The sequence below is a fragment of the Pocillopora verrucosa genome, chromosome 6 (genome assembly GCF_036669915.1).
Source record: "Pocillopora verrucosa isolate sample1 chromosome 6, ASM3666991v2, whole genome shotgun sequence".
Classification (NCBI taxonomy): Eukaryota; Metazoa; Cnidaria; class Anthozoa; order Scleractinia; family Pocilloporidae; genus Pocillopora; species Pocillopora verrucosa.
In genome coordinates this window covers 8,181,385-8,206,227 of record NC_089317.1, presented here as the reverse complement: position 1 = coordinate 8,206,227, position 24,843 = coordinate 8,181,385, and the positions used below count along the sequence as shown (strand labels likewise).

The 24,843-nt window shown below is 38.0% G+C and overlaps 1 protein-coding gene across 1 annotated transcript; it reads right to left on the bottom strand.

Annotated features, from left to right (window-relative positions):
* Window positions 1-1,932: 1,932 nt before the first annotated feature.
* On the bottom strand, window positions 1,933-18,511 carry LOC131799913 (lysine-specific demethylase 6A-like). The gene is made up of 29 exons (XM_066167907.1): window positions 18,414-18,511; window positions 17,086-17,206; window positions 16,783-16,837; window positions 16,378-16,506; window positions 15,938-16,064; window positions 15,639-15,737; window positions 15,405-15,536; window positions 14,303-14,340; window positions 14,122-14,209; window positions 13,661-13,739; window positions 11,969-13,207; window positions 11,631-11,736; window positions 11,294-11,364; window positions 10,509-10,579; window positions 10,326-10,389; window positions 9,710-9,783; window positions 9,166-9,240; window positions 8,988-9,036; window positions 8,528-8,627; window positions 7,933-8,047; window positions 7,732-7,754; window positions 7,285-7,406; window positions 6,934-6,976; window positions 6,754-6,804; window positions 6,119-6,209; window positions 5,821-5,947; window positions 5,031-5,144; window positions 4,563-4,613; window positions 1,933-4,394 (listed from the first exon to the last, which is right to left on the bottom strand). Exons 3-29 carry the CDS (start codon window positions 16,826-16,828, stop codon window positions 4,305-4,307), a joined length of 3,414 nt encoding a protein of 1,137 aa, XP_066024004.1. The 5' UTR covers window positions 16,829-16,837; window positions 17,086-17,206; window positions 18,414-18,511; the 3' UTR covers window positions 1,933-4,304.
* Between the last annotated feature and the right edge of the window lie 6,332 nt (window positions 18,512-24,843).

The window sequence follows — 24,843 nt, the reverse complement described above, 5'->3', positions numbered from 1 at the left end:
AAATAAGGGTCGTATTTGATCCCTCCGAGGCGAGTGCAGCAGTGTCAAATGAGAGCACAAGCTTTCCTTGATTTGATGAATGTACAAGATAAATTTTGAGTGCAACAGAATCTGGTTTAGTCATAACTTTTAAAGTTGTCCAGGAGTGAAATAAGTCACATATCGGACAGCTAAGCCACGCGCACATTTTTAAACAATATCCATATTTTTTTTTCTTTCCCTATAAGCAGTGCACTTCCCCTAAGAAATCTTTGAAATCGAAAGGGGATTTTTAAATTCGAAAAACTGAAAAGCGAAAAAATAGAAAACAGATATAGCGATAAAAACAAATTCTTAACTGAGCTTAAAAATTATGTGTTCCAAACGGCGAGTTGAATGGAACTGTCGCGTAAACTTGTGAAATTTTTCTAAGGAAAATCTCGGGGTATCTTCTGTCGTTTTTCACAAAAGATAAAATGCCACGAAATAGAAGATACTTTCTCGGCGGAACTGACCCACCCAACAGTAACTGTGGTTTCGTCCGCGAAGTTAGGCTGGGACAAGTTGGAGTTGAACTTAAGCATAGATAAAAAGGGGCTTTTTACCTTTAACGGTATTCAAGGAAAAACAGATGAAAACCGTACTCAGCAGTAAAGAGATCTTCATTCCACAGTCATGCGAAGACAGTTTAACCAAAATGTAAATGGAAGGAAAACCGTTGCATGATGTTCCCTGTTTGCTGGCGAATTCAGTTTGTTTTTCGGTTACCTTTGTGACGTCTTAAAGCGCGCGCGACATACGTTCCCAGGATCCCACGCGATTTTCAGTTCCCAAACGAAGACCTTGTACTGGTTTGGTATCTTATTTTTCTTCGCCGATTTCTTTGACTTGCGCGAAAGATTAGAATGGAAATATGAACTGCTCGTGGTCTACAACGTGCACTTACCTCTTCAAAAAGGTGAAATAATATCTATTCGATTGAAGGATGTTCAAGAAGTCGCCTATTTTAACATTCGTACTCTGTGGTCCATGAGAATTTCTCGTCATATCGTTTGATGTGAGTGGGTCAATATGGAATAACAGAGGATACTCATGAGAGGATGACCCGCTTCCCGTTTCGTCGACTTAATTACCCCATTGTTCGACAGAAAATCTTTTCGAAGTGAAAAGGCAGCATGAAATTTAACAAAATCTTAGGGAAGACAGTCGGACCCGTACATTCGTGAAGAGAATTCTGTTCTTGATCGGACATGTGTAGGTACTTCAACAACCCTTAAGTACTGAGAACTTGTGAGATAACTCCTAAAAGGAAGTGTTATCGTTGAAAAAAACGCCCGTTTGGACAAACTGAGAGGGTCGTCATAGACAGAGTTAATCCAACAGGCGATAAATAATGCAAGGAAGAAAGTCGAACAGTTGTAAAGTTTCCCTCAGTAATTACCTAACAGTAAGTCAGAAATACTTCAACATCTTAACTTCGTGAAAGCGTCTACTTTAAACAAGAGTAGTTTTGCTCTGCTCCTCTCGTTATGTGGTAGAACGGCAATTCTGAGTAATTCTAACCATGACCATGACATTTTCCGCTGACTAGTTATAATAATGGATTAGTATAATGCTTCTGATATAGCTTAGGAGTGGATATTTCGTCTCTGTGCTATATTATCCCGAATTACACCAACGACCATCATATAAAGCCTTGACTCACCGTTCTGATGCGCAGTAACTCATTTCGTTCCTTCAAATGGCTACAATTTAACTACATATCTTCCCATAGCATCCAGACGAAGCGAGTCAAGATACCCGCATGCGATCGAGGCCATGTGTACCTGTCAGTCCAAGATGGAGTGGCCTGGCTTCCGATCGATACCCGCGGGATTGAAAAACGACGTGATGAGTATGCGTTCTCCCACGTCGAACGCAGTAAAACAGAACTGAACAGAAAAGTGGACCATGTAACGGAAATAAATATCTTTATTCAGCGCCACAGTGTGGCAATATATCACAGCGCAAGGCATTTGATTGATTTAACAACCGGGAAAAACATGTCATCTAAAAGCGAATTACACACATTCAGTTTAAACCGAATCTTCAATTACACAAAAATGCTCAACACTATTGAACCTCTCCTAAGTCCTTCCACTCCCAAAGTATTCCACCAAATGAGCAAATCAAATCCACGATGGTTTAACATTCAACCACAACATTTCTGTGGCAATTTGACGAGGGCTGACTAATTGACCTCTGTAAATGAATCTCCGTCGATTCGTTTGCATTTTTACGCACTACTGCCGTGACACTCTATGTGGTTGTACACGATAAGGTAAAAAGGCAACGTACCAAGTGTTCAATGGACAATCGTGTGGCACTCTTGCAAAACCTTATCCAAAACTAAACTACTAGTAAAGGCCTTTGGGAGTGAAAGAAGAAACACTCGCACGAAAACGTAACAAAAGCCAAACAAAAATTCCTCATCATTAGCAGTGCCTATCATTCCCAGCGTCCATCAGCTAAAATTCTTTTGACGAGGTCAGGAAAGGGAACATGAAATTGCAAGACAAAAATTTACATTAATTTAACATCACAAATTCCGGTGAGCGTTGGGAAACATATGTGAATGCTGCCAAATTAACAACGTTTAACAAAGATGACTTAAAAAGTGTAGACGCATATTAACCAGAGATACAGAACGAATATTCACTGAATAAAAAGTGCTTTAACGTGTGGTAAGAACGACAAACAAAACTTATGGTTTTAAGTTATAACTAGGAACAGTATTTTCTCACCTAAGCTAATGATAAACTAACAGGGAAACGGATCTCCATCTCCATTTGTGCTAAAGAAATGAACCTGAATTGTGAATGAAGAGTGATGCGGTTTTATGGCGGTTGGGTGCTGTGTTTCTAGCCAGCGAAAAGGCCATAGCGATTGTGCGCCGCAAAAGCGCGCTACTAGGCAAAAAACGGTTGATTCTATAAAACAATTTACAAATAATCGTTTCACTGTTCAAAGCAGTGCTTCCAATTCAACAGACCACAACGCGTTGCTGTGTCATAAAACTATCACTCTTGTTACACTCTAACTATTTTTACTTAAATTAGCGTTGGAAATTAAATTTAAATATTTAAATGCTGCGCTGCGGGATCGTGAACTTGTAAGTAGGTAACATTAACCCTCTCACTCCCGTGATCGATAACTAAATTCTCCTTGGTGATTCCCGTATCTTTCTTAGTTGATTACTCTCGAGAATTTGGTGTTACATCCAATCAGTCTCCCTGAGCTGATAACTTTCTCAGCTAACAGAAGCTATCTGCTTGACAGTGTATGGAAAAAACTTAAGAGGAATTGACATTCTGATCACAGCGAATTAAAGGGTTAACCAGTTTATTTTGTCCCAGTGAAAAGAGAAACCCAGTTATGCAAAGTACGATGATGCTGTTTCTTAGCCTGCTGCAAACAAATTGACGAAGAATTACACTGCAATATCAAAGACAGCGTTTACAATACGGCAAGTATTTACAGACGAGATTGTTGTGTATAACAAGACGAGCAGAGTACCGCTAAAATTATCCTCGCGATTCATGATAGTTTCAACGGATGGTGGCTTATTTAAGCCCGGCCAAAAATACAATTTACAGGCGAAAAGGCAAGGAAGGGAAGTGGGGTGAATATTCTCACTCCCAAAATTGAAGTCGGATTATAATTTTAATAATTAGCTGTTCCCAAGATTTTTTGAAATCTCATGCAATAAGTGTAAAAAATTTCTTTCCAGGTATTTGATAAAAAAAAAATGAATCAAATAGAGAAAGATTAGGTAAGACTGAATAAAAGAAAAAAAACAATAATACTTAACTTAGAAAAACGAGCGATCCTTGACGCAGTCGTGCAACGTGTTCATAACGTGACGAAAACGATTTTTGCGTGACCTCCAAAAATGTCTTGGGTGGTCACGCAACAGTCTGAGCTGATTAAGATCGACATGATCATACACAGATGACGCATCATCGAACTTAACAAGAAAAAGGGCAAAATACACAAAAGAAATGTTATATTAAACCTCTGGGATATTTCGATGAGAATCTAATTGAAGTGGAAAGTATCATTGTCAACGGAGAGAGGAAAATGCTGAATTTTCAGACTACGTTGTACTTGACGCGGCGCTACGCCGGCAGAAAAATTCAAATATAATCTTCCATTACCTAAATTAAATATCATACAGCTCGCATGAGAATTCGATCGTTGCTTGAATTTAACGCTTTGTTCATTATAGAAAATATACCTCTCTTTTGTACAAAAACAGAAAACGCAACAGTATCAAAAAATGTTAACTACGCTAAATTGCTCACACCCTGGGCGACCACGCCTAAAGGCTGCGAGGGATTCTGGGCTAGTACGGCTTCCACAGCTCGGGGAGTCACCTGGGAAAACAGCGGAGAGGATAAAATTGTGAATATATTATAACAAAATACTGACAAACCATTATGCCTGCTTAACTACGTCGACTCGTCAACAATCACCAACTCAATGTGCTTGTATTGAGCAGCAAAATACAGATCTCAGATATGTGAATAAGAAATTTCGCTTACCGCATGTAATTTAAAATTATTATACACTTCAGTCAGCTCCTCAAGCGTGTACTGAAAATAGGGAAAATTCGTGCGAGTTAATAACGAAAAAAGCTGAAAATAATTTTCTTTAACCCTTCAACCCCTAATGGTGACAAGCATCTACTTTCTGTTTACAATATCACTTCTGAATCACACATTTAGGTCATGAGAATAAAGCAAATGATTACCAACTAAAGAAGCTCCTCACTATTAAGCAAATTCTCCCTGTTACACCTTAGGAAATGTGTAGAGAACAGTAGGGAGAATATGCATACTGATGTTGAGGTGTAAAGGGTTGACTAAAGATACACGCACTACTTTACGTGTACACACAACTTCTGACGGCTCTCAAACGGACTCCACACAGACAAGTACCACTAGTGTCTAAAAGACCGATGATTGATCAAAAGTTAGTAGCTGCGTTTCTATAATGAGAAAGGTTTTTACCTGATTGAGGACTATAAATCCAGCAAGATTACTGCTGGTCTTTCTGGCGCAATCTTGACAATACACGACGTGTTTCTTGTTGTCTGTGACAAACAGAATATTGAAAACCTCCACCTAGGAAGCAAAAGAGAAGCACGAGTTTGTAAGCAGGTTACAATGCTTCTCGACAGGATCGTACAAACAGATCCAAAGAAATAAAGGAAGATGTTTTTTGTCTTGTCACGAGCGTGGGACAAAGAAAATATTCTGAGTCCCCATAAGGAATCGAACCTCAGACCTTCTGACTCCACACTCCGATGCTCGACCACTGAGCCACAGGGACTCCACGGTGAGCGAGGTCTATTACGAAGTTCATATGACATGCGTCCTGCATACTGCTAGGATCAGCAATGTCGATAGCGTAATGTTTATAGAACATGCACGATCAAGGGAACACGTCATGAGAGGCCAATAAGGACTCAAAAGAAAACCGAAAAAAACGGCAAAAGCGAAATGGAAATTGGAATTTGGGCTCAAAACTCACAGAGCTAATCATCCACCATGCAACGAACTCTAGCTACCGGTCTCTCTACTTTTCTTTCGTGGTTTTTCAACAAATTTGATCATCAGGGGTAATAAAAATTCAACTCGAGATTTGCACAGCTCGTTACACATCAACTAGTAAGCGCGATTCGCCACTTCCAAGGCCCTAAACTCTACTTAAAATGTGTTGTAACGCTTTCCATATGTCGAGAAAAATGTACAGGGAAGAACACAACACAACATGTAGTCCAACAGAGGAGCTGCTCACCTCGCACTGAAAACAGTAATGAGATCCTTCATTGTGTTTTTTCCCATGCCACATCACCTCAATCCCAGCATGCTTTAGTTTCTCCACAGTAATCTGACAATACTTGAGTGACCTGGCCAGCACAACTCTGAAATCAAACGCAACACTTGCGAGATTACAACTAGCAAGAGAAAGGGGACAGAGACAGTCTAACCGCACGAATTTCCAGGAACAATTCAATGAAAGTACGCCTTCGTTCCTGGATTAACAATCATCTGAGGAGGAGGGGAACAAGAATACAATTTTCGCAAAGACTCACCTAATATGTTCAAACAACTTCCTTTCGGTGACTTTCACATTTCTTGCGAGGTTCCACGACAAGTGTAGCATGGCCACAATGGACTTCTCACCTGAAGTTGAAATTGCAGGAAATTTCATAAATAACAGATAAAATCGGCCGCACTGAACTAGACAGCTGGGCCCAGTTGTATAAAGTTCGGATAACGTTATCCAACGGATAAATCGCTAACCAGCGGATAAATTATCGAAAAACATACTATACTATCCACCGGATAGAGATTTATCCAGCAAATAGCGTTATCCAACCTTCGAACAACCGGGGCCTGGACCGTAAAAAACCTAAAGTTGAAGGAGCTAAGCGCCTTCTTCCTAGCTTTGTCAAATAGTATGCCTTGATAAACTGATCACTCTTCGATCATCATTCATAAGAAATTTGTGGAGCTTTTGAACCAAACCAACAGCTTAATTGAGAAGTAAAGTAATCACACGGCTAGTAAATCAAAGTAAAAGCGATATAATCTGCTGTCAGTATCCTAAAATATACCTAATACAGCTACTGCCTAACTACACTACCCCATGTGAAACATGGGTGACAAAACAGAAACACCTTAAGATGTTTGTAAAATGCTCTACTGTAGTTAATCAATTTCTCACCTTGTAGTTTGTTCCATTCATATCTTTCTATAGCTGCTGTGTACATGTCCTCTGCAAAATGATCATTTTAATATTAGAGATATGAAGCGTTCCTGATGAAAAAGGTAGCAGTGATGAAATATGACTGGAACGTCACGAATACGTCCAAATAAATTGCGTTGAATCTCTACCTACACTCACCTGTAAGAGGACCGACATTCCAGGCAATATTGTTACACCAACCCTAAAATACAAGTAAATTTTATCACAACTTTCATCACCAAAAATGAGAGAAACATAATTAGCACTTCTGTAATTTCAAATTACACTGTTTCATCCTTGTACTCCTATGAGTGACCAAGATAGAATTTCTCCTTACAACAGCTATACAAAATCACGCAGACAAGTGATGAGAATAAAGAAAAATGTCAATAAGGGGATCATCGGTTAATCCAACACCAAATTCTCCAAACTAACAGAACAAGAACTGTATGGCAAACATAAAAGAGAACTACTAATGAGATCTTAAGAGTAAAAGAGTTAACTACTCACCGACGACTGTACCCAATGTACTACTCCAGGACTGAGCCAGACTAGGTCACCAGGCCTTTGAATAAATCTGTACACTGGCACACGCTCCTCGTAAAGTTCCTCAAGAATGGGCCACCAGGAGCCTTTACAAACAATTGAATAAAGCAAAACAATTAAGGCACCTTAGTGGACGAATCAACTTGCACGAATGTAGGAAGTTCCCATTTTTAAAGATAGACGGATTGGTTGAAGGAGACACCAGCAATCATAAAAATAGTGCCAGTATTTCTGGCTACAAGTCGTCCATCGCTGTCTCAGTGTTTGAGAACACAAATGAGAATTGGAGCTGGAAGGTTGTAGAGGGAGGCCTGGGGTAGGGGAGAGGGCTTGCCAAGAAGGGGAGGTGTGTGGAGCGTGGTTTAGAGAGACTAGAGAAGTGATGATTCGCTGTAGTGAAAGACTCCTTACCTGTTAGAAAATTGACATTATTCCTGCAAAATAAAATCAAAAAGTTACAATAAGAAAAGTTGTCTCCAATATGAGTCTGACGATGACTTCCGCCATGGTTGTCGAAATGTCAGTTACTACTACCAACAACACTCCTCCTCGGGACTATATTACCATCGGGTTCAAATCATTTACTGTATCATTTTGGATCGAGTTACTTACTTTTCACACAAGTTGTGTAAAACACCCCAATATTCTGTTGGAGTTGCAAACCATTCTGAGTCTCCCGGTCCAATGTTAATATTTATCGCATAGAAGTTATTGTTTTCTTGATGACCTAAAAACACAATCAAAAGGCACAAAGCTAGCTTATCATTGTATGAAGCAATAATACTCGGAACTGACATATAAAATGTACCACTGGAGTGTTTAACACTACAAAATATTGCAATATTTGATCCTTTTCTAAAAATAAAAAAAATTTGCAGTAGCATAGCCAAGAGAATCAGAGCACTGGGGTTTCAGAGATCGCTGATTTAAATTCTACGCGCTATCACTCAATTTAAGTCGTGGATTCGCCCCCTCTACTATGCTTGGAAAGAACGCAGCTAATTGTTCTTCAACCAGTTTGAGTCTACCACAATTTATGATATGTTTACGGTTTTTCACCTTCCAGATAAGCGCAGAGACAAGAGAATATCGCAAAGATGCACTAAAAAACACTTAAAAAATTGATCATCCTTTTTTTTTTCTCACAAAGTAGATATAACTTTGTTACGGATGTTGTTAGCCAAAGTGTGTTTGAACGGATAAATACCTGGTGTCCTACATCCTGGTATCTTCATGTACAATTGCACTGAGTTCATGCCGAGGATTGTGTGACCAATATGGCTTAACATGTTACCCGGACTCACCACCTGATCATAGAAAGGTTACAATCAGTAGACTTCCTAAACGACTGCCGATAAAATAAAGAACTTTCAAGATTGTCACAATGTGCAGACTACTTCTATTTTCACATAGCCTATTCTAGGCTTTCAGTTACGCACGATAATGCACGAAGCGCGATAATGGCGGAGTGAAAAAAACCGAGGGAGGTTTAGTCGGGTGCGGGATCAGACCCAGACTTCCCTCATTTTTTTTTCGCTCCGCTCCTATTACCGCGCCGTTTGCCAACGCGCTCCGTTTTATTAACTGAATGCCTTGTAGAGGCTTAGGTTCGCAAGGTGTTTGTATTCAAGGACGAAAAAAATTTGGTGTAACAAGGTAATGCTGACCTTGGCAAATGGTGGAAGTTTAGTAAGTTCCTGTAGTTGCGTTTTCCATCTGAAGAGAACAAAGCAAAGCAAGTTAAGCACTTTCCAAACAAATGGAGTAAATATTCATTTTCTGTAAAACACAAGTCTAAAGAGAAAACCTTTTGTACAATTTACTAACGGTATCTCTGAAACTTACTTTCTCTCATCAGAAAGATCAACATTAGTTCCAAATTTAATCCACTTGAACTTCTTTCCTTTGCCTTTCCTGCCACTGTTGGAGGCAAACAGAAAGACCCCAATGAGCTTACACTAGGATCAGTACATTATATATATATATATATAAACCTCTCACTAACAAAGTTCGAGATCCGAACTGTAAGTTAAGGACCGAGTATTTCCGCTCAGATTGATGGCCCTAGCGCGATGTGCGCTAAAAATCCGAACGAAAAAAAAAACAGGTTCTGCAACTCACAGCACGAACCTATAAAACGAGGTTAGCGAGATATTTATCATGTCCCTGGGTTCAAATAAAGAGCAAGATTTCAATTCAAATTAATTTGTTTAATTTGGCGGGCCGTACAATGAATTATGGCCCACTAAACTGACCAATAATAGCGCACTCATCGACTGACAGATATAATAAGATGCAACTAAGAGGGCATGATATAGTATTACTTTATCTGATTTGAAAACGGAAGGAACTAACTCAGACTTGTTATATAAGTAAAATCAGAACTCACTTCTTGGAGCTTGACGATGAATCGCTGTCTGATTGCGATGGTTCTTTGATGCCCGCTTGTCTATCCTGCTCTTCCTGAAGTAACCAAACATAATAAACACTTCAAATTTACTCAGATTATGATTGCAAAGGGGTTTGTATGTAAATTCACTTGTTTCATGACTATTACTGTACATTGTTATTCCAAAATCCGAATGTAAAAATCTACGTCTACACTAGGGCCGTTTATACGAGGAAAATAATCCACGGCTTACATAAGAGACGAACTGGGCCATCTATACGAACACGGCGTAAATAAGACACAAAGCGCTCGTATTGATGATTCTCGTCTTATTTTTGATACAGTTGTGGGAGCGGTCGTATGCGTGGGAAAAATTGCGCTTGCGCAGTTTAAGTTCGCGTCTTACGTAAGCTGCAATGCCATTCACGCCGGTGATTTCGCATCTTCTTCAAGCCGCGGCTTATTTAAGACGTGCTCAAACCCCTCGCCTTACATGAACCACGGCTTATTGAAGTGTAAATGAAGCATTAATACGATGACTTCGCGTCTTCTACAAGCCACGTTTTATTTTCCCCTCGTATAAACGGCCCTACCATCACTTCTCTTTAGAGGTTACCTTCAAAGACTCTTGAAATGAGTTCGCCTGATATTGGGCATACTTTGCAATGGTTGTATACGACCTGTGAAAAAGATACACCACAGATAGCCGCGTCATTGTTTTGTGTCAGTGATTACCCATGCCTTCAAAGTAGAAGGTCATCCAGATAAAATTTTTTTTTAAAACCATCACATTACTTACCTGCTGCTCTCGCACAACCAGACTTTCTTTTCACCAGCAGCATCCCAGTTTTCATCTGACGCTTGAAGTCTCTGAAAGTGAAGGCAAGATAATCAGCGCATTTGTCATCAACTTTAAGCATTCACCTAGTCTGACAATCGTCTTCCTGAACCTAAGGGGCGGGTTATTTCAACAAAGTTTAGCCGTTGTTTAACAAAACCGCGTTCTAAACCATCTTCAATTTAACCGAACCTTTCATCTAAACATTAATTTTTGTGGACAATGTCAAGAGGGCCGAAAGCTTATAGAGGAAGGACAATAATTTTATTAAATCAACCCTCTGATAGAGAATCTCTGAGGCCCACTACTTGCGTTTAGTCGCGGTTTCGGTTGGACCTCGTATAAATAACCGGCTCAAAAGGTTCGAGACAAAGATACTTGCAAAGTGGCTTAAGACAACCTAGATACTAGAGCGCTTGTCAGTAGAGTTGAGTGTCATACAACCATCAGCGACATAATAACAACAGCCAGTGAGAAGAAAGGAAAATATCCTGAAGAGCCAATGAGAACTCAAACCTAACGCGCGGGAAAACGCGGGTGACCAAGTCGTGATTGGTGTTAGTTCTGCATCTGATTGGTTGAGAGAGAGGCGCGAGTTTTCTGGACCAATCACAAAGCAAAGTAACGCAAAATCAATGCAATCCCAGATTACTTTCGAAACTCAATTGAAAATTGCTCTGTAGGCAGAAACAGTTTCTCTCCATTTAGAACTGTGAAACTGAGTTTTCAGCTAAAATAAGTTATACCTGTGTCCTCACTTCTACTTGGTGTTCGCCATTTGTTTCAACAAGAGTCTTGGTTGAAAACAAACTAAGATCTGCAAAAGAATTCACAGACTGTTTTAGTGTTAGCGTTAAGATAGTGTTAAGCATCAAGTTGTACAGTCATTCTCAACTGGAGTTCTGTGTTTTCTTTTTTTTGTTTTTTTCGACTCACGCGACAGACTACGTCGGAGAAGAAGGCCTGCTCGTAGTCTACAGGATTATCCGTTGAAAATTTTTTTGAGTGATCTGTGAACATACTTTAGTTGCCAGTTGCTGCACAACAGATGGGTGTGTATAAAATGTTCAATAAGATACAAACCTAATCTAAGTGCTGCTGCCAACCCTCTGATCACAAGGATGGGATTGGAATTACTTAGCACCAAGTTTTGAAGTGCTGGTGAAAATGCATCCTTCTTGTTTTCAACCTACACGGGAATAATAAAAGAATTATCACAACTGAAAAATCCCCAAGAAAAGAAAAAGAAGTGAACCTTTTGAACATAAAAGTCATGTTTAAAAGCTAGACACTGTGCTAGTATATGTTTGTAAAGGGCAAAGTGTACCTACATGTCCAAGTACATGGTCATATAGAGATACCTCTCTCTTAAACATGAACTTTACGTCATTAAATTTTAGCAACATGGGAAACATGCTTACATAAATACTTGGTGTCTGTGGTGACAACTTGTCGGTAGGAAGAGGAGGAAGTGGAGTATCTGGAGGGTGTGGTAACGCATTGGAATCACACAGCAAGTTCAATTTAGGAATAGCCAAATTATCGCCCCCTGAACTGAGGTTGAACGGTGACTTGGATGATGAGCTAGGTGAGATGACTGCGAGTTGTTTTGATGGAGATAAGAGATCCGTTGGAATAAGAGACGCAGGAGAGAAAGCGGACTGCCCTTCCTGTAGGCCTGAACTTGGCGATAAACAGCTTGGGTTGATGATAGACAAAGGTTGAGTAAGACTTGGGGAGAGTTGAGATGCGGTCGTGTGAAAGGGCGATTTTTGTGTTGGCGACATAACGTAATGACTTGGGGGTGAGAAGGGAGAAATGGTTGATATTCCACTCGCTGCACCGGCAGCTGAACTTGGAAATCCTGTGTACATTGACATGGGTCCATTGCTTAGTGTGGGATCACTAGTTCCTGTTAGCGGGCTTGGCTTCACATCACCAGTACAATTTATTTCACTCAAGAGAGTGGAGTGTATTCCACTTGAAAGAGATTGTTCAGAAGTTGCTGTTGTTCCAGATTCGCCTTGAAGAAGAGTTGTTCCTTGACTACTGGGAACACTTGAGTTAAACATTGAAGCATTGGACGACGTTGAAACGAAGTTTGATAGAGGAGAAGTAGTCGTCAATGCATCAGGTCCTGCTAAAGAATTTTGTTGTTCAGTGACTGCCATCAATGGATCATCTCCTGCAATAGAGGTTTCCATGGCAGAAACACCTGAATCGCTGTGTGCTTCTGTGAAAAGTGACTCTGACTGCGAGAACGGCCCAGGTAATGGAAGCGAAATTCCTTGGGTTGTGATGCTAGATGTAACAGTTTGTGTCAAACCGTCTGTAGATTTAGCAAATTGATTTTCAGAGCATGTTGGAACCAGTATTTGTCCATTCAGTGGCTGGACTGCATCAGGCCAGTTTTCTTGTGAGCTTGAACCAGGAACAGAAGATTGATTAAGTTCATCGTGATTTTCGGCCTTCCCATCATGCAAAGAAACATGGTTTGCCATATTTTTACCCGTTGAATACATGACTGCATTTTCCATAGGAACTGCATCATGAGCCTGCACATTGTTTGGTTCTGTGACCTGCTGTTGTTGTAAATACATTTGCTGTAGTTGTTGTTGTTGTTGTAGACCTTGCATCTGAGCACTGGTCAAAAGCTTTACCTACAAATAAATAAAGAATTTCAATTTTATTGTACCAAGCAATAAAAAACATTCCTACACAGCCAAAAAATAATTCTTTTTTGGAACCTACAGGACAAAAAAAATGTATTACTCTTAACTGGGTTCCCTACATGTCACAGATCCTATGTATAAATGTTTTTGCTGCATTTACATAATACAAGTATATAAATACGAGTATACTGTACAAGGAAAAATTCTTTGAGGAAAGAAAAGTAGGGAGATTGGATTCAAAGGAAAACGTATCGTTAAAAGGCACAATAAAAGATATGACACCATTTCTTTTTATATCAAAATAATAGGGGGGATTACAAGATATTTTGGTTTTAGCAACTGAGTTACACTGTAATACTGTCAACTGGCCTCTGAAAAGAGTTTTTTAAGCTGAAATTTCAAGAGTTAGCTCGTCATCAAAGGGCCCATGGCAGGCCTTACTTGTGCATTGCGTATTGTCCTTGTTGTAAGTTCTGCAGGAATAGGTAACTGCCATGCCTCATCAACAGATGGAATATTCCTAAAAAAAAAAGTCACATTGTTAACAACATACCTCTTTGTAAAACTAAGTGCAGCATTAGAAAGTAGACTACTCTAAAAACCTGAAAAACTTTAAAACAAACATTGGACTGCCCTGAGAGTGAAGTTATAAACTTTGACTCCTGACCCCTAACAATGACTAGCATCAAAATTCTCCTAAATTACAATATCACTACTCTATCAAACATTAAGGTCACAAGAATGAAGGACATGATCACCAAATAAACAAGCTCTTGATTGTTAAACAAATTCTCCTTGTCAGCCTCAAGAAATCTCAAGAGAACAGTAAGGAGAATACTGAATACTGATGCTAAGGTGTAAACAGTTAAGACTACAAAAGATCTTAAGACGGAATAACTTACTTCTTTTGTGCTTTTCCTTGCTGAGGCATCATAGCTAGCTGAGCCTGCAGTGCCTTGACGCGAGCCTCGATTGTATTATCGGTTGCACCTGAGGATGAATAATTCCCTCTTAACTCAATTTAACTTACCATTGAAGAAAAACATTGCACAAATCCAGTTTGTTTTAACTTGAATAACTCACCATACTTCCTAGCAGCACTGTAACATGCAATTGCATCACTACAAGTAAAGAAGCAAATAAACCAAAAAAAAACATCAGGAGAAAATCGCAAACAATTTAAATGAGTGACCAAGATCAGGGCGTGAAATTGCACCTAATACAGGCGCCAATGCGACTAAATTTTTCACTTTGGCGACCAAATTCTGAAAACTAGTTGCCAAATTGGTGACTAGAATGCTTCATCATAACCTTTCCTAGAAACATAGTGAATTAAAAAGATTTGCAAAGATAAATCCGCGGCAAACTTCCTCGTAAAGTTCGTTTCCAAAACGCAACTAGACGCCATCTTGGATTTAGGTGAGCTTGTACGTTGTTTATCATTCATCCTAGTGTCCACTTTGTAGCAAGTTAACTATCTTTTTCCTACGTTAATTTTGGAGGGTCTATCTAGAACAATGACAGTGTAAAAGTAGGTTTTGTTTTCCTTAAAAATGGCGACCAACTTTTTTTGAATTGGCTACCACTTTGAAAAATCTAGGAGCCAAGTGGCTATCAGAAAAAAAAGATTTATTTCACACCCTGAAGATGGAGTTTCTCCTCACAATACCAATACAATATCAAGAAGACACAAGATAGAAATAAACAAAATTATAAATTAGGTGATTGTTAGTTGATCCAATGATAAATTCTCTGAACTAGCATCATAAGAATAGTGAAGCAGACAGAAAGGAGAATTGCTAATGAGTGACCCATAAAAATTCTCAGCTCTCATATTGGGCTATTAAAAGAGCAAATCATTGTTCTCCACAGATTTTTCAGTGACCAGCAATACAAAAAAAAAACTGGCAAGAAACAAGTGAGTCCCCAATGGGCACAAGCACTTATTCGGTAAGTATCTATTCCTTTTGTCTTTACTCATCGTTTTCTTTCCAGTTTTAATCAGGGGTTTTGGGTATATATACAAAAATAAAGCCAGGGTTACAGTTTATTTCAGATCAATGCAAGTATTTCACCATTTTGTTCTACTGGAGAAGCAGGTGCTTCAGAAAAAAGTGGCTGATGAAAATTCTGGCTGCTGAGGTTTTTGGAGGACACTGAGCAGATGCACACAAAATATCTTTACCTCAACTGTTCACAGGCTTCATATAGAATACCTAGGTCTGTCCATGCTGCCACATGGGTTGGGTCCAACTGAATGGCACACACATAGGCCTGCAAAGCATCCATGGGCTGATTTTGCTGTTGATACAATACACTGCAAAAAAAAATTAAGATTTATGTTCAATGGTTTTAATTACATTCTGCAAAAATAATAACTACTTTAACATCAGAAAATCTGGTGTGAGAAAGAACTTACCCTATGGAGCACCATGTATCGGCGTTTGCCTCTGACTTGTCAATGGCATGACGGTATGAAGTGAAAGCATCATGAACTTTTCCTTGCATGGCATAACACCTACAATACAAAAACAATTAATGTGGATCCAGAAGCTTAAACCCTAAAAAAAACCTGCTTTTAAAATTTGAGCTTGTGGAACATCATCAGTTAAGAAATTATACATTTTTCAGCTTGAGGGAAAAATGTAAAATGCTAAGGACATAATATTTTGAAATGGGCTAAAAGAGCTGCTACTAACAATGAAAAACATATCCTACCTTCCAATTAAATACCATGCAGCGCCACTGTTCGGATCTGTCTCAATAGCTTTCAGCAACAACTGGACAGCTTTTTCCATTCTGGATGTTCTGTCACCCAGGTGTTCTTTGTTGTAATACATCCACCCTTTTTAGAGAAAAGAATAGAAACTGTCCAGTTATGACTAAACAACTTAAAAACTGTAACTATATGTAGAGATCTGTTATCTGCAAATCTCATGTGGTGCCTGGAGGCTAAACACAGAGCAAACCTTCAGACAACTGATTTCGTTTTTCACCTTGAGATCTAAGGTTACCAGGTTAATTTCAAATAGTTTAAAGATCTTGGTAGCTTTAGCAATCCCAATTCCTGACTACCCATTCCTTATTTCCCATTTAATCTCAAGTGACATTGTAAGTGAAAACCACTCTGTTAAATACAATACCAACCGTGTACTTACCTAATTGTTTGTAAGCATTAGCCCTGACAGCATTAGGCGTATTAGGAGTCTCTATGATAGTCTCATACATTTCCTGCGCTAAATCACATTTGTTCTGCATCTCGAAAAGGTGTCCCAGATGAAAGCGAACTGAGAGAAAAACAAAATTTTAAGTTAACACTTATATCTAATCTGAGCAAGAACATTGAAAATTCAGAAACTGTTTCAATGGCTACGATACATGGCCCCTAAAATTTAATGTTATAGACATTGTTAAATCTTCACTATAGCAATCTGAAAATCTATAGGCCTTCTATGGACTGCATAATGTGGAAAGCAGGTGTTACTTTAAAAGTGCTCTTTCCCATGCTGCTCAGACGAATCAAACATATAAAGCTATTTGTGACATAAGCATTACTAGCTTACTTTCAACTTTTGATAAAGAACAAGGGCTGGAATCCATTAATGCCATTTGAAAATGCTGCAAACAAAACAAAACATAGTTATGAATTGCCAAAAGGAGTTGCACAACAATTTGTGGATTTGAATAAAAACTCCTGCTTTTTTCTTTCAATTACAAATTTGACATTGGTCTTCACTTTCCTCAGAAATGTATGCTTCATAATCTTAACCCCACCTTTACGGAGTAAATAGAAAAACTTACTCCTTGCTCTGTTTTGTTGGTGTTTCAGAGATTTAACTTATCAAACAATCTCAATATTAACTTACTTTAATACTAGCTTCACAGCTTCCCTGTTCTTTAAATATGATTCCCAGTCGGAGATGAACTTCATTGGAACAATTAAAGCTGGGGTCTATATACAGCACTTGTTGAAAGATCTTTACTGCCCTGTTGAACAGAATCAAATACACAATTTCTTTAGGTATAAATTGTCCTTTCAGGTGGTTCAAGATGGTTTGGGTGTTTTTTTGAAGCCCCATTTTGTAATAGATTGATACCAACACAAATTAAAAATAGTTCAGGGGGCTATATATGAACTTGGAATTTTCAACTTTGCAGAAGAACATTAAATGAGTTATTGATTGCAATGCAACAATGAGACATGAGGTCAACAAACTAATTCTTGAAGTTTAGAGGCTGTAATGTTGCCATGGTAATCACAATGGTTTGAGAAATTTTTAGGCTTTTTTAATACTAGGGGAGACAAATGAAAATGTGTGGATTTGACTCATCAAAGAACCCTTTTAGACACCTGGGAGGCCTAGAATACCTGAGACTCCTGGGACACTGAAAGGAATGGGATTGGTGTGCTACACTTGGGACAGCCAAGACCCTTGTGATGGCTAGGGCAACTGGGGACTTTGGGAGTGAGTTGCTTGAAACACAAGGACTACAGACTAAGTGAAATTCTGCATGGTGCACTAACAGAAATTTACTGAGAGGAAGGGACTGCTTATAGTCTAAGCTGAGACATACTAAGGACACTTAACAAATTTAGGACACTAAGTGCACCAGGGATGCTAGAGAACCAGGGACAGCTGAGAAACCCAGAATACCAAGGACTTTGTAATTTTGCAATATCCCAAGAGACTCAAGATATATACAGGTGTACTAACAGGTTAATATTTTCTTTAGTTCAAAATTCTTCAAGCCAGTTTAATTTTGATAAAGAAAAATCACATATCAATACTGGTTTAAAAAGTAAAAACCAATGATGAATTTGAACCACCAACTACTAATAGAAGCCATTACCACAGTTTAAGAGTTTAGGAAGACTTGACTGTCAACAAGCTTTACAATAAACTTACATAGGAGTATTCTTAACCACAAGTATCAGTTGAGTAAGATATGCAAAAAGTTTGGTGACTGGGTTTCAACCATGAAATAACAGTATTGTCACAGCCACCTGTCCAATGAAAACCAAATATCAAGAGCTGTGTGTCATCAAATGTAAAACTTGAAAGCCTGTTGCCACTGGAAACTGACCCAGTTTCCGCAGCCAACAACATGATTTTGACGTCAAAACATGGTTGGTAAACTTCCGCAAATGCACCTTACTCAACTGAAAATAGTGGGATGAAATGGTTGCTCTTACCAGGGATATGCTGAGAAGTTAAAATATACAATCCCTAGGCCATAAAGAAATGTCGCATCCTGTAAATGGAATAAAAGAAAGACAATTAAGGCAATGTATAGTTAGTGTTACAATGTACTTGCATACCGTGAGTCCACTTGAAAATGAAAATGTTACCATAGTAATTTCACAATATTATGCCTAACATTAATATTGCTCCATGTGCAGCAAGGAATTAAGGATTTGGGTTTGTTTAGAGCATAAGTAAAGTTAAATAAGTACACTCATAAATCTTCAAGAATTATAACTTGTCAATTACTTTCAATCAATAACATGAACCCTGTGAATATGGCAAGTTAAGTTTTCTTTACGGTAACTCTCTGTACTGCCATAATACATAAATCTTGACATCAATATTTGCTAAACATGCTTTATCATTCATGTAATTGTAAGAATTTATCATGGTGCATATAAATAACAATATCAATGAACATGTAGTAGAGTCAAACATGAATAAAACTTTCCTGCAAAGGGAACTTAAAATACACAATGGATGGTGAAAAAGAGCACTACATGCAATGCAGACAGTGATGCACTGTTGAAAACAAGATCCATTCACATTTGTAGGTGGTTTTAAGTGTCTTTTGGAAAGTAATTACCAACTTAAAAAACTTGCGCAGAATGTGGTTCCTTTCCTCAATATAAAAGGTTTAACCTTTTGGTAATTTACTTACACAAATAAAGCTTTGAGTCTGTCAACAATAAGAGACATAATCTGATAAGAACTCTATTTTTGCATGTATTAAAGCGTCACTTTGGAAAATGTTAATACATATACCTCACTAAGAAAGAAATAAAACAGCCCTGGTCCCCTTCCCTACTCAACATCAATGTCTCTTCTTTCATGCAATATGTTGCTCTATGGAAATACTACTAAAAAAATATTGAAATAAGGGCAAAGAGGCAAGATAGATGCAATATATATAATTGGAGTAAAATTCATTGCTCATTTAACTTAGAATTATTGGCTGTCCTCTCTGCAATAAAGGATAATGATAATTTTTACCATCTAATTTGGAATAATCATATTTAGGACAAAATATTGCAACCAATGGTAATAGTAACAAAGGTCTCACTTCTGTTAATTTTTCCCCCAACAAAAAGTGAAATTATTGAAACAACTTTATGTGAAGACTGGTTTCACTATGTATCAGAGATAGAGGGAAAAACACTGCAAGACCCTGAGAAAAAGTGTAACTTAACTACAAAAAGTCATAAGATACAGTGTATTTTCTTGTTGGAAATTCAGGGAAAAAAAGCTCTGTGTAGAATTCTTTGGCCGAAAAGCCTTGATGATGCTTTTGATGATGACAAAATTCTTTCACTAGAATTATCAGCTATCCGTGTGGTCATTTTTTTTTTTCTTGCTGATTAAATTTCACCCCACAGAAACTGGAACATGAGTGTGAAGAATGTGACATAATGCAGATGTCTTCAAAGATGTATTTTAAATGCTAACCTCGAAAGAAACATGACCACAATAGATAGCACTTCAAAATAGACATTATAGTATCTGGTATACGGTCCAAAAACAAGGGACAAAAAATTACTGCTTTCCAGCACCAGTACGTTGGTCATTTAAAATACATCTTTGAAGACATGTTTAACTCTACATGTATTGTAACCGAAAGATGAACTAATTTGATTAATATTAGATTTCAAAACCCTCATACAATACTGAATCCACCCCGGGAAGTACAAAAAAATCACCACCAAAAATTTGTTCCAATGAACAATCCCTTCTCATGGTATAACATTGGACACTGAGTGCTATGTTTGACGCTTAATTGTGGGCTACTTATGTGCGAACATGTACAACCAATATAGATGATAACTTTTCTCTTTCTTGCTTGTACTTTTGCATGCTTTCAGATATGATATAAACAAGAGATGATAACTTAAAAACTGAAGAAAAGCTTCATGTTTAACTTCCAAAGATTTGACCATGAACGATTCAAATTACATATCACACTATTTTGAAATAATACATACAGCTATCAAATCCTTATCTTTGAGACAATCGACTTTCATGTGACTTTTTCAAAGTTTCCTTTGGCTCAGATAAATTCTACAACCTAAAAGCGGCAAGCCTTTAACGATGAGAAAATTGCATCTTGAATAAAACCCTGCATTTAGTTAAAACTTGTCTTGTATAAAGCTTTCAATCAGACTCCCACTTGGATATGTTCATTTTTGACATGTAGCTGACCTAAAAAATTTCGCCATTTCTCATGGATACCTGACGTTGTGCTGCGAGACAACCGGTGATAGACTAACCTCCACCCACCCCTCCCCCCCTCTGATCCACAGTGAGTGACAATAACGCTACATCTTCAAAGTTTCACAGATACATGTAAGCCCTGCGTCACTCTATAAACTGGAGCTATAAATTTTTTTTACCATGCTGATAACAAGTCGAAGATGTTATCTCAACTATAATAGACAAAAACATCATGATGTAAACAGTCTTGGGTGCTCGAAAACCAATTTACATTACTGACACCCTTGTGACATGTCATACAATCATTCACTATGTATACACCACCACAAATAAAATTTCCTAAAATAAATTAATTAGACATATTTAGGTAATTCTGGCACCATACCAGTAACAACTTTTTGTTCCTTGAGAATCATTTGTTTGAATTTTATAACAAAAACCTAGTTTTGTCAGTAAATGGTCATACATAAATACTAATTTTTCTTGACTTGAATTCAGTATTTTCTTGTGTCAAGCATTTTTCCCTGAGTAATTAGGGCAATTTCAGAGAAACATTGGCGCATCCTGAATTGAAATGAAAGTGAGCTTTATAAATAACACAAGTATCTTCTTTCATTTTTGGATTGAACTTGGCTACTTACAATCTGTTGCTAAATTTATAAATGTATAGGACAAGTCTGTAGGAGAGGCAAGGCTATTAAAATCAATTTCGAGAACAAGATCGAGCTTGCATTAATGTGGAAAATTGGCCATGGTAATAATGGGATTTTCCCTGAGCAACGTGAGAGTGGCAAATAGTTTCCGCTTTTGCCCTTTGCTATTACTAAAGAGTTTAAAATCAGCAAAAATAGAATTTCCTCTCTTCAATAATTGATGAACACAAATGTCTTTTGTCTGGCAATTGAGGATTTGGCGGTTCAAATATATTTCATTTGACTAAACTGAAAAAAATAACAACTTCCTTATGTGAATACCAAACCGAAATATTTCGTTCTTTTTGGTTGGACACTGTCTCACTCTTCTGGTTTACAGGTTCTGTTAAAAACATGACAACAACCTCCAGTTCGAACTGAGTTCTAGTGAAAGTTGACTCGTCGACCATATCAAAGTCGTAAAATGAAAACAAAAGGAACTCTTCGTAAGATAAATACAACACCACAGGAATGAACTAGTGCTACAGTTTCCGTTTAAACTGTAATACTTAAAGTGTGCACAAACTTTTTTTCCTAGCTGAAGTGTGTTTCAATGCCCGACGACATGGCGATGTAAAGCCTGCTTTGTGAAAACACAATACAAAAAGTGTACACTATCACTGAAGAAGTTCGCACGAGTGCAAACATTAAAAATACGCTAACTTTACCATTCAATAATCGACCTGTTGGACGTTAAAGAACCTCTGTAAGCTGAAAGCGCTGAGAATGAAATACAAGACACATTTAGAGAGCGACGAATCGGAGAAAATTAGACGATAAATCACTACCAATTGTAACTACTTTTTAGAGGTAAACCTTTGAAGTGCACAGACTGACTATCTCACGGAAGGAAAGTGTTAGCTTTTTACTTTCTTTCGAAACCTTTTCGATCAGAAACAACCCTCGTTACTAGGTAATAAAATATGGGAATAACTCTAAAACCTTACGCAATTTCTCACCAAGTGCCGTTTATTTTCACAGTACCTTTAGGAAAGTCGTCAAGCAACAGGGTGAATATGTCCCAGTCTGCAGAAGTGGATGGATGAACTGACTTCCCTTCTCGTGGCAATTCTTTCTCGAAAAATCTACACCCTGGATTCAAAGGAAATTATAATTATTCACATTAGCAAAGTGTTTACTGTAAATAAAGAATGGTTCTACTCCACGTCGCTCGCATAATTGTTCGGTTACCAAACAATAATGCTCCCGGCAAACTGTCAGCAAAGATGATAGCCGCCGAGTGCATCACAGAAATCATAAACTTTGCAGAAAAAGTCCATAACATAGAGTCATCAAACCTCAAACTTACCTTGAGCAATAACGATTTGTGGTTCAGGTCAGGCAGTGATGGATCTCCAACTGGGTCTTGAATTCGTAGAAATCCGTAAAATCGGCTAAAGAAATAACACATGAGAGAGCTTGATCAGGTAAACCCAACTAACTCAGGAAAGGGAATGGGCACATACACATCCAAACCTGTCATAATTCGACAAAATCTCCTTTTCTCGATCGCTCAAGACATCCACTGGGAAACCATTGAGCATATTACTGGCCAAGTTCGCCAACTTTATCAGATTCGCTCAACAAATACCCCACGCGAGTGACAGAACTAAATTTCAAGCATCTAACAAAAAACAAAAGGCCAAATTGATGGTCGAACTGTCCTCCGGTAACGTTCCCACGAACCATAAGTTTTTCAGTCCCTTTTGCCACAGCGTGCAACCATTACCACCAAAAACACACTTCTAACGTCTAAATCCGTAAATTTCTGCATTGAAAAAGCGATGGTTTCATTGTTATAATCATTGAAATGCAAGAAAACTTGTCTACACTGGAGGGTAGGAGCGGTGAAGCACGCCGTAGAGGTTACGGCTGTCGTTGACCAATCACAACTGAGGGTTCAGATCACGTGGGGGATTCCATTTACCACGCATTCGCGTGAAGGAAGTGCCGATTTGTGGCCGATTTGAGAACTTATTGCAACTTCCTGTAGGAAGTTTAATTTTTTTTTCCTATTGAACGCCCGTTTCATGCGTCAATGCACGCCCTATACCAAACGTGCCAGGAATTTACCTTTAATTTTCTCTTTATTTTTTTTTTTGCTGTGAATCTATGTTTGTCTATCTAAAGTGTGACATCTTAAGCTTATTCGACAGGAAATTATTGTTATGTAAATATGTCTGTGTTTGAATTGAATCAATGCGATTTCAGTGTATTGAATTACGTAGTGAATGACGAAAAACGCTTTCGCGCTCTCAGATTTCGCTCAAATAGCGTGCATTGTATTAAAGAATCCATAAGTAGAAATTCAGGTGCTTGTTTTTAAAGGAAAAATTATGTCGAGGCTAGAAAAGAGAAAAAATTGTCTAATTACGACAACTTACCTTCGAAAAAAAAGGAAAAATAAATACTTGTAGAAATGCGCCGGTCGTCGTTAAAATGTTTTGTCTGTCGACAAAATATGTCGCCTATGCAGCTACAATTTCCAAGGTGAATTCAAGTGAGTTGATTCACTTTACTGATGTATAATACAATTAGCACATTCCTCGATGAAGAGCAAAGTCTCTGATATTCTTGCACAAAACATGCTCTATTTATATAGACGTGGTTTAATTAAATATGAAAATTAATATTTATAAATAACTCCGCGTCCGTTGAACCTGAAGGTTACAGTTTGAACTTGACCCAAGCGGTACCGAGCCTATACTATCACGATTCCTCCAAGTGGAGTCACCACATTTCTTTGAACCAAATAAACACGAATTCGACCATTTGATGATAATATACACTTGCCAGCGATGCGTGTCTCTGAGATCTCGCGTGATTATCGTGTATGCAAATATTTTACTTAATTATTTTTAAATCATTTTTTTCTTGCAATCCTGACAGGAGGTATTGTTTGGGAGGTAAATTTAAAACAGCTCTGATAGGTTTGGTGCTTGTTTGTTATAGATCACAAACACCGCGCGCATAATCTTAGCATTGATAACTATCAATTTCGTCTGTTGGACACGCAATCTGAAAATTATTGAAGGAATCGTTTAAAAGAGAGGGTTAAGATTCCGCGATTTTTTTTTTAATCATTTGTTGTGAAAATTTTATTTCTATCGATAGCAGTTCACTGTGTCATTTTGCCACTTTGTCAAAATGTGTTATGTCCAGTCTTTTCGCTCATTTAAATCGCGTATTTTAGTTAATCTGATTTTAAGATAACAAATTATGATTTTCTGGTGAACGTTTTATTATTTTCACGAATGATATCCAAAACAGCATTATATTTCCCAAAACAAATTGAATGTTCTTTTGTTCACATCGATCACACCATTACTACTACTACCACTACTCAGACCGCAAGAAGAAAAAAAAGAACAAAACAAAACAGAAAGAGGATTTGTATCACTAGTTAGTTCCGGTGCTGGATCGAACATTTACATAAACATTTTTGAGGTGTAATGTAATTTGACAAACTTTGTTTCCT

What these genes read in the sequence shown, in the direction of transcription:
- LOC131799913 (XM_066167907.1), bottom strand. Translation starts at nt 16,828, where the DNA reads ATGGCATTAATGGATTCCAGCCCTTGTTCTTTATCAAAAGTTGAAA. An exon ending in TAATGCTTACAAACAATTAG is followed by an intron (nt 16,065 to 16,377) that starts GTAAGTACACGG and finishes TTCTCTAAAAAG; the next exon opens with GGTGGATGTATTACAACAAA. An exon ending in ATTACTGTTTTCAGTGCGAG is followed by an intron (nt 5,145 to 5,820) that starts GTGAGCAGCTCC and finishes TTTGCTTCCTAG; the next exon opens with GTGGAGGTTTTCAATATTCT.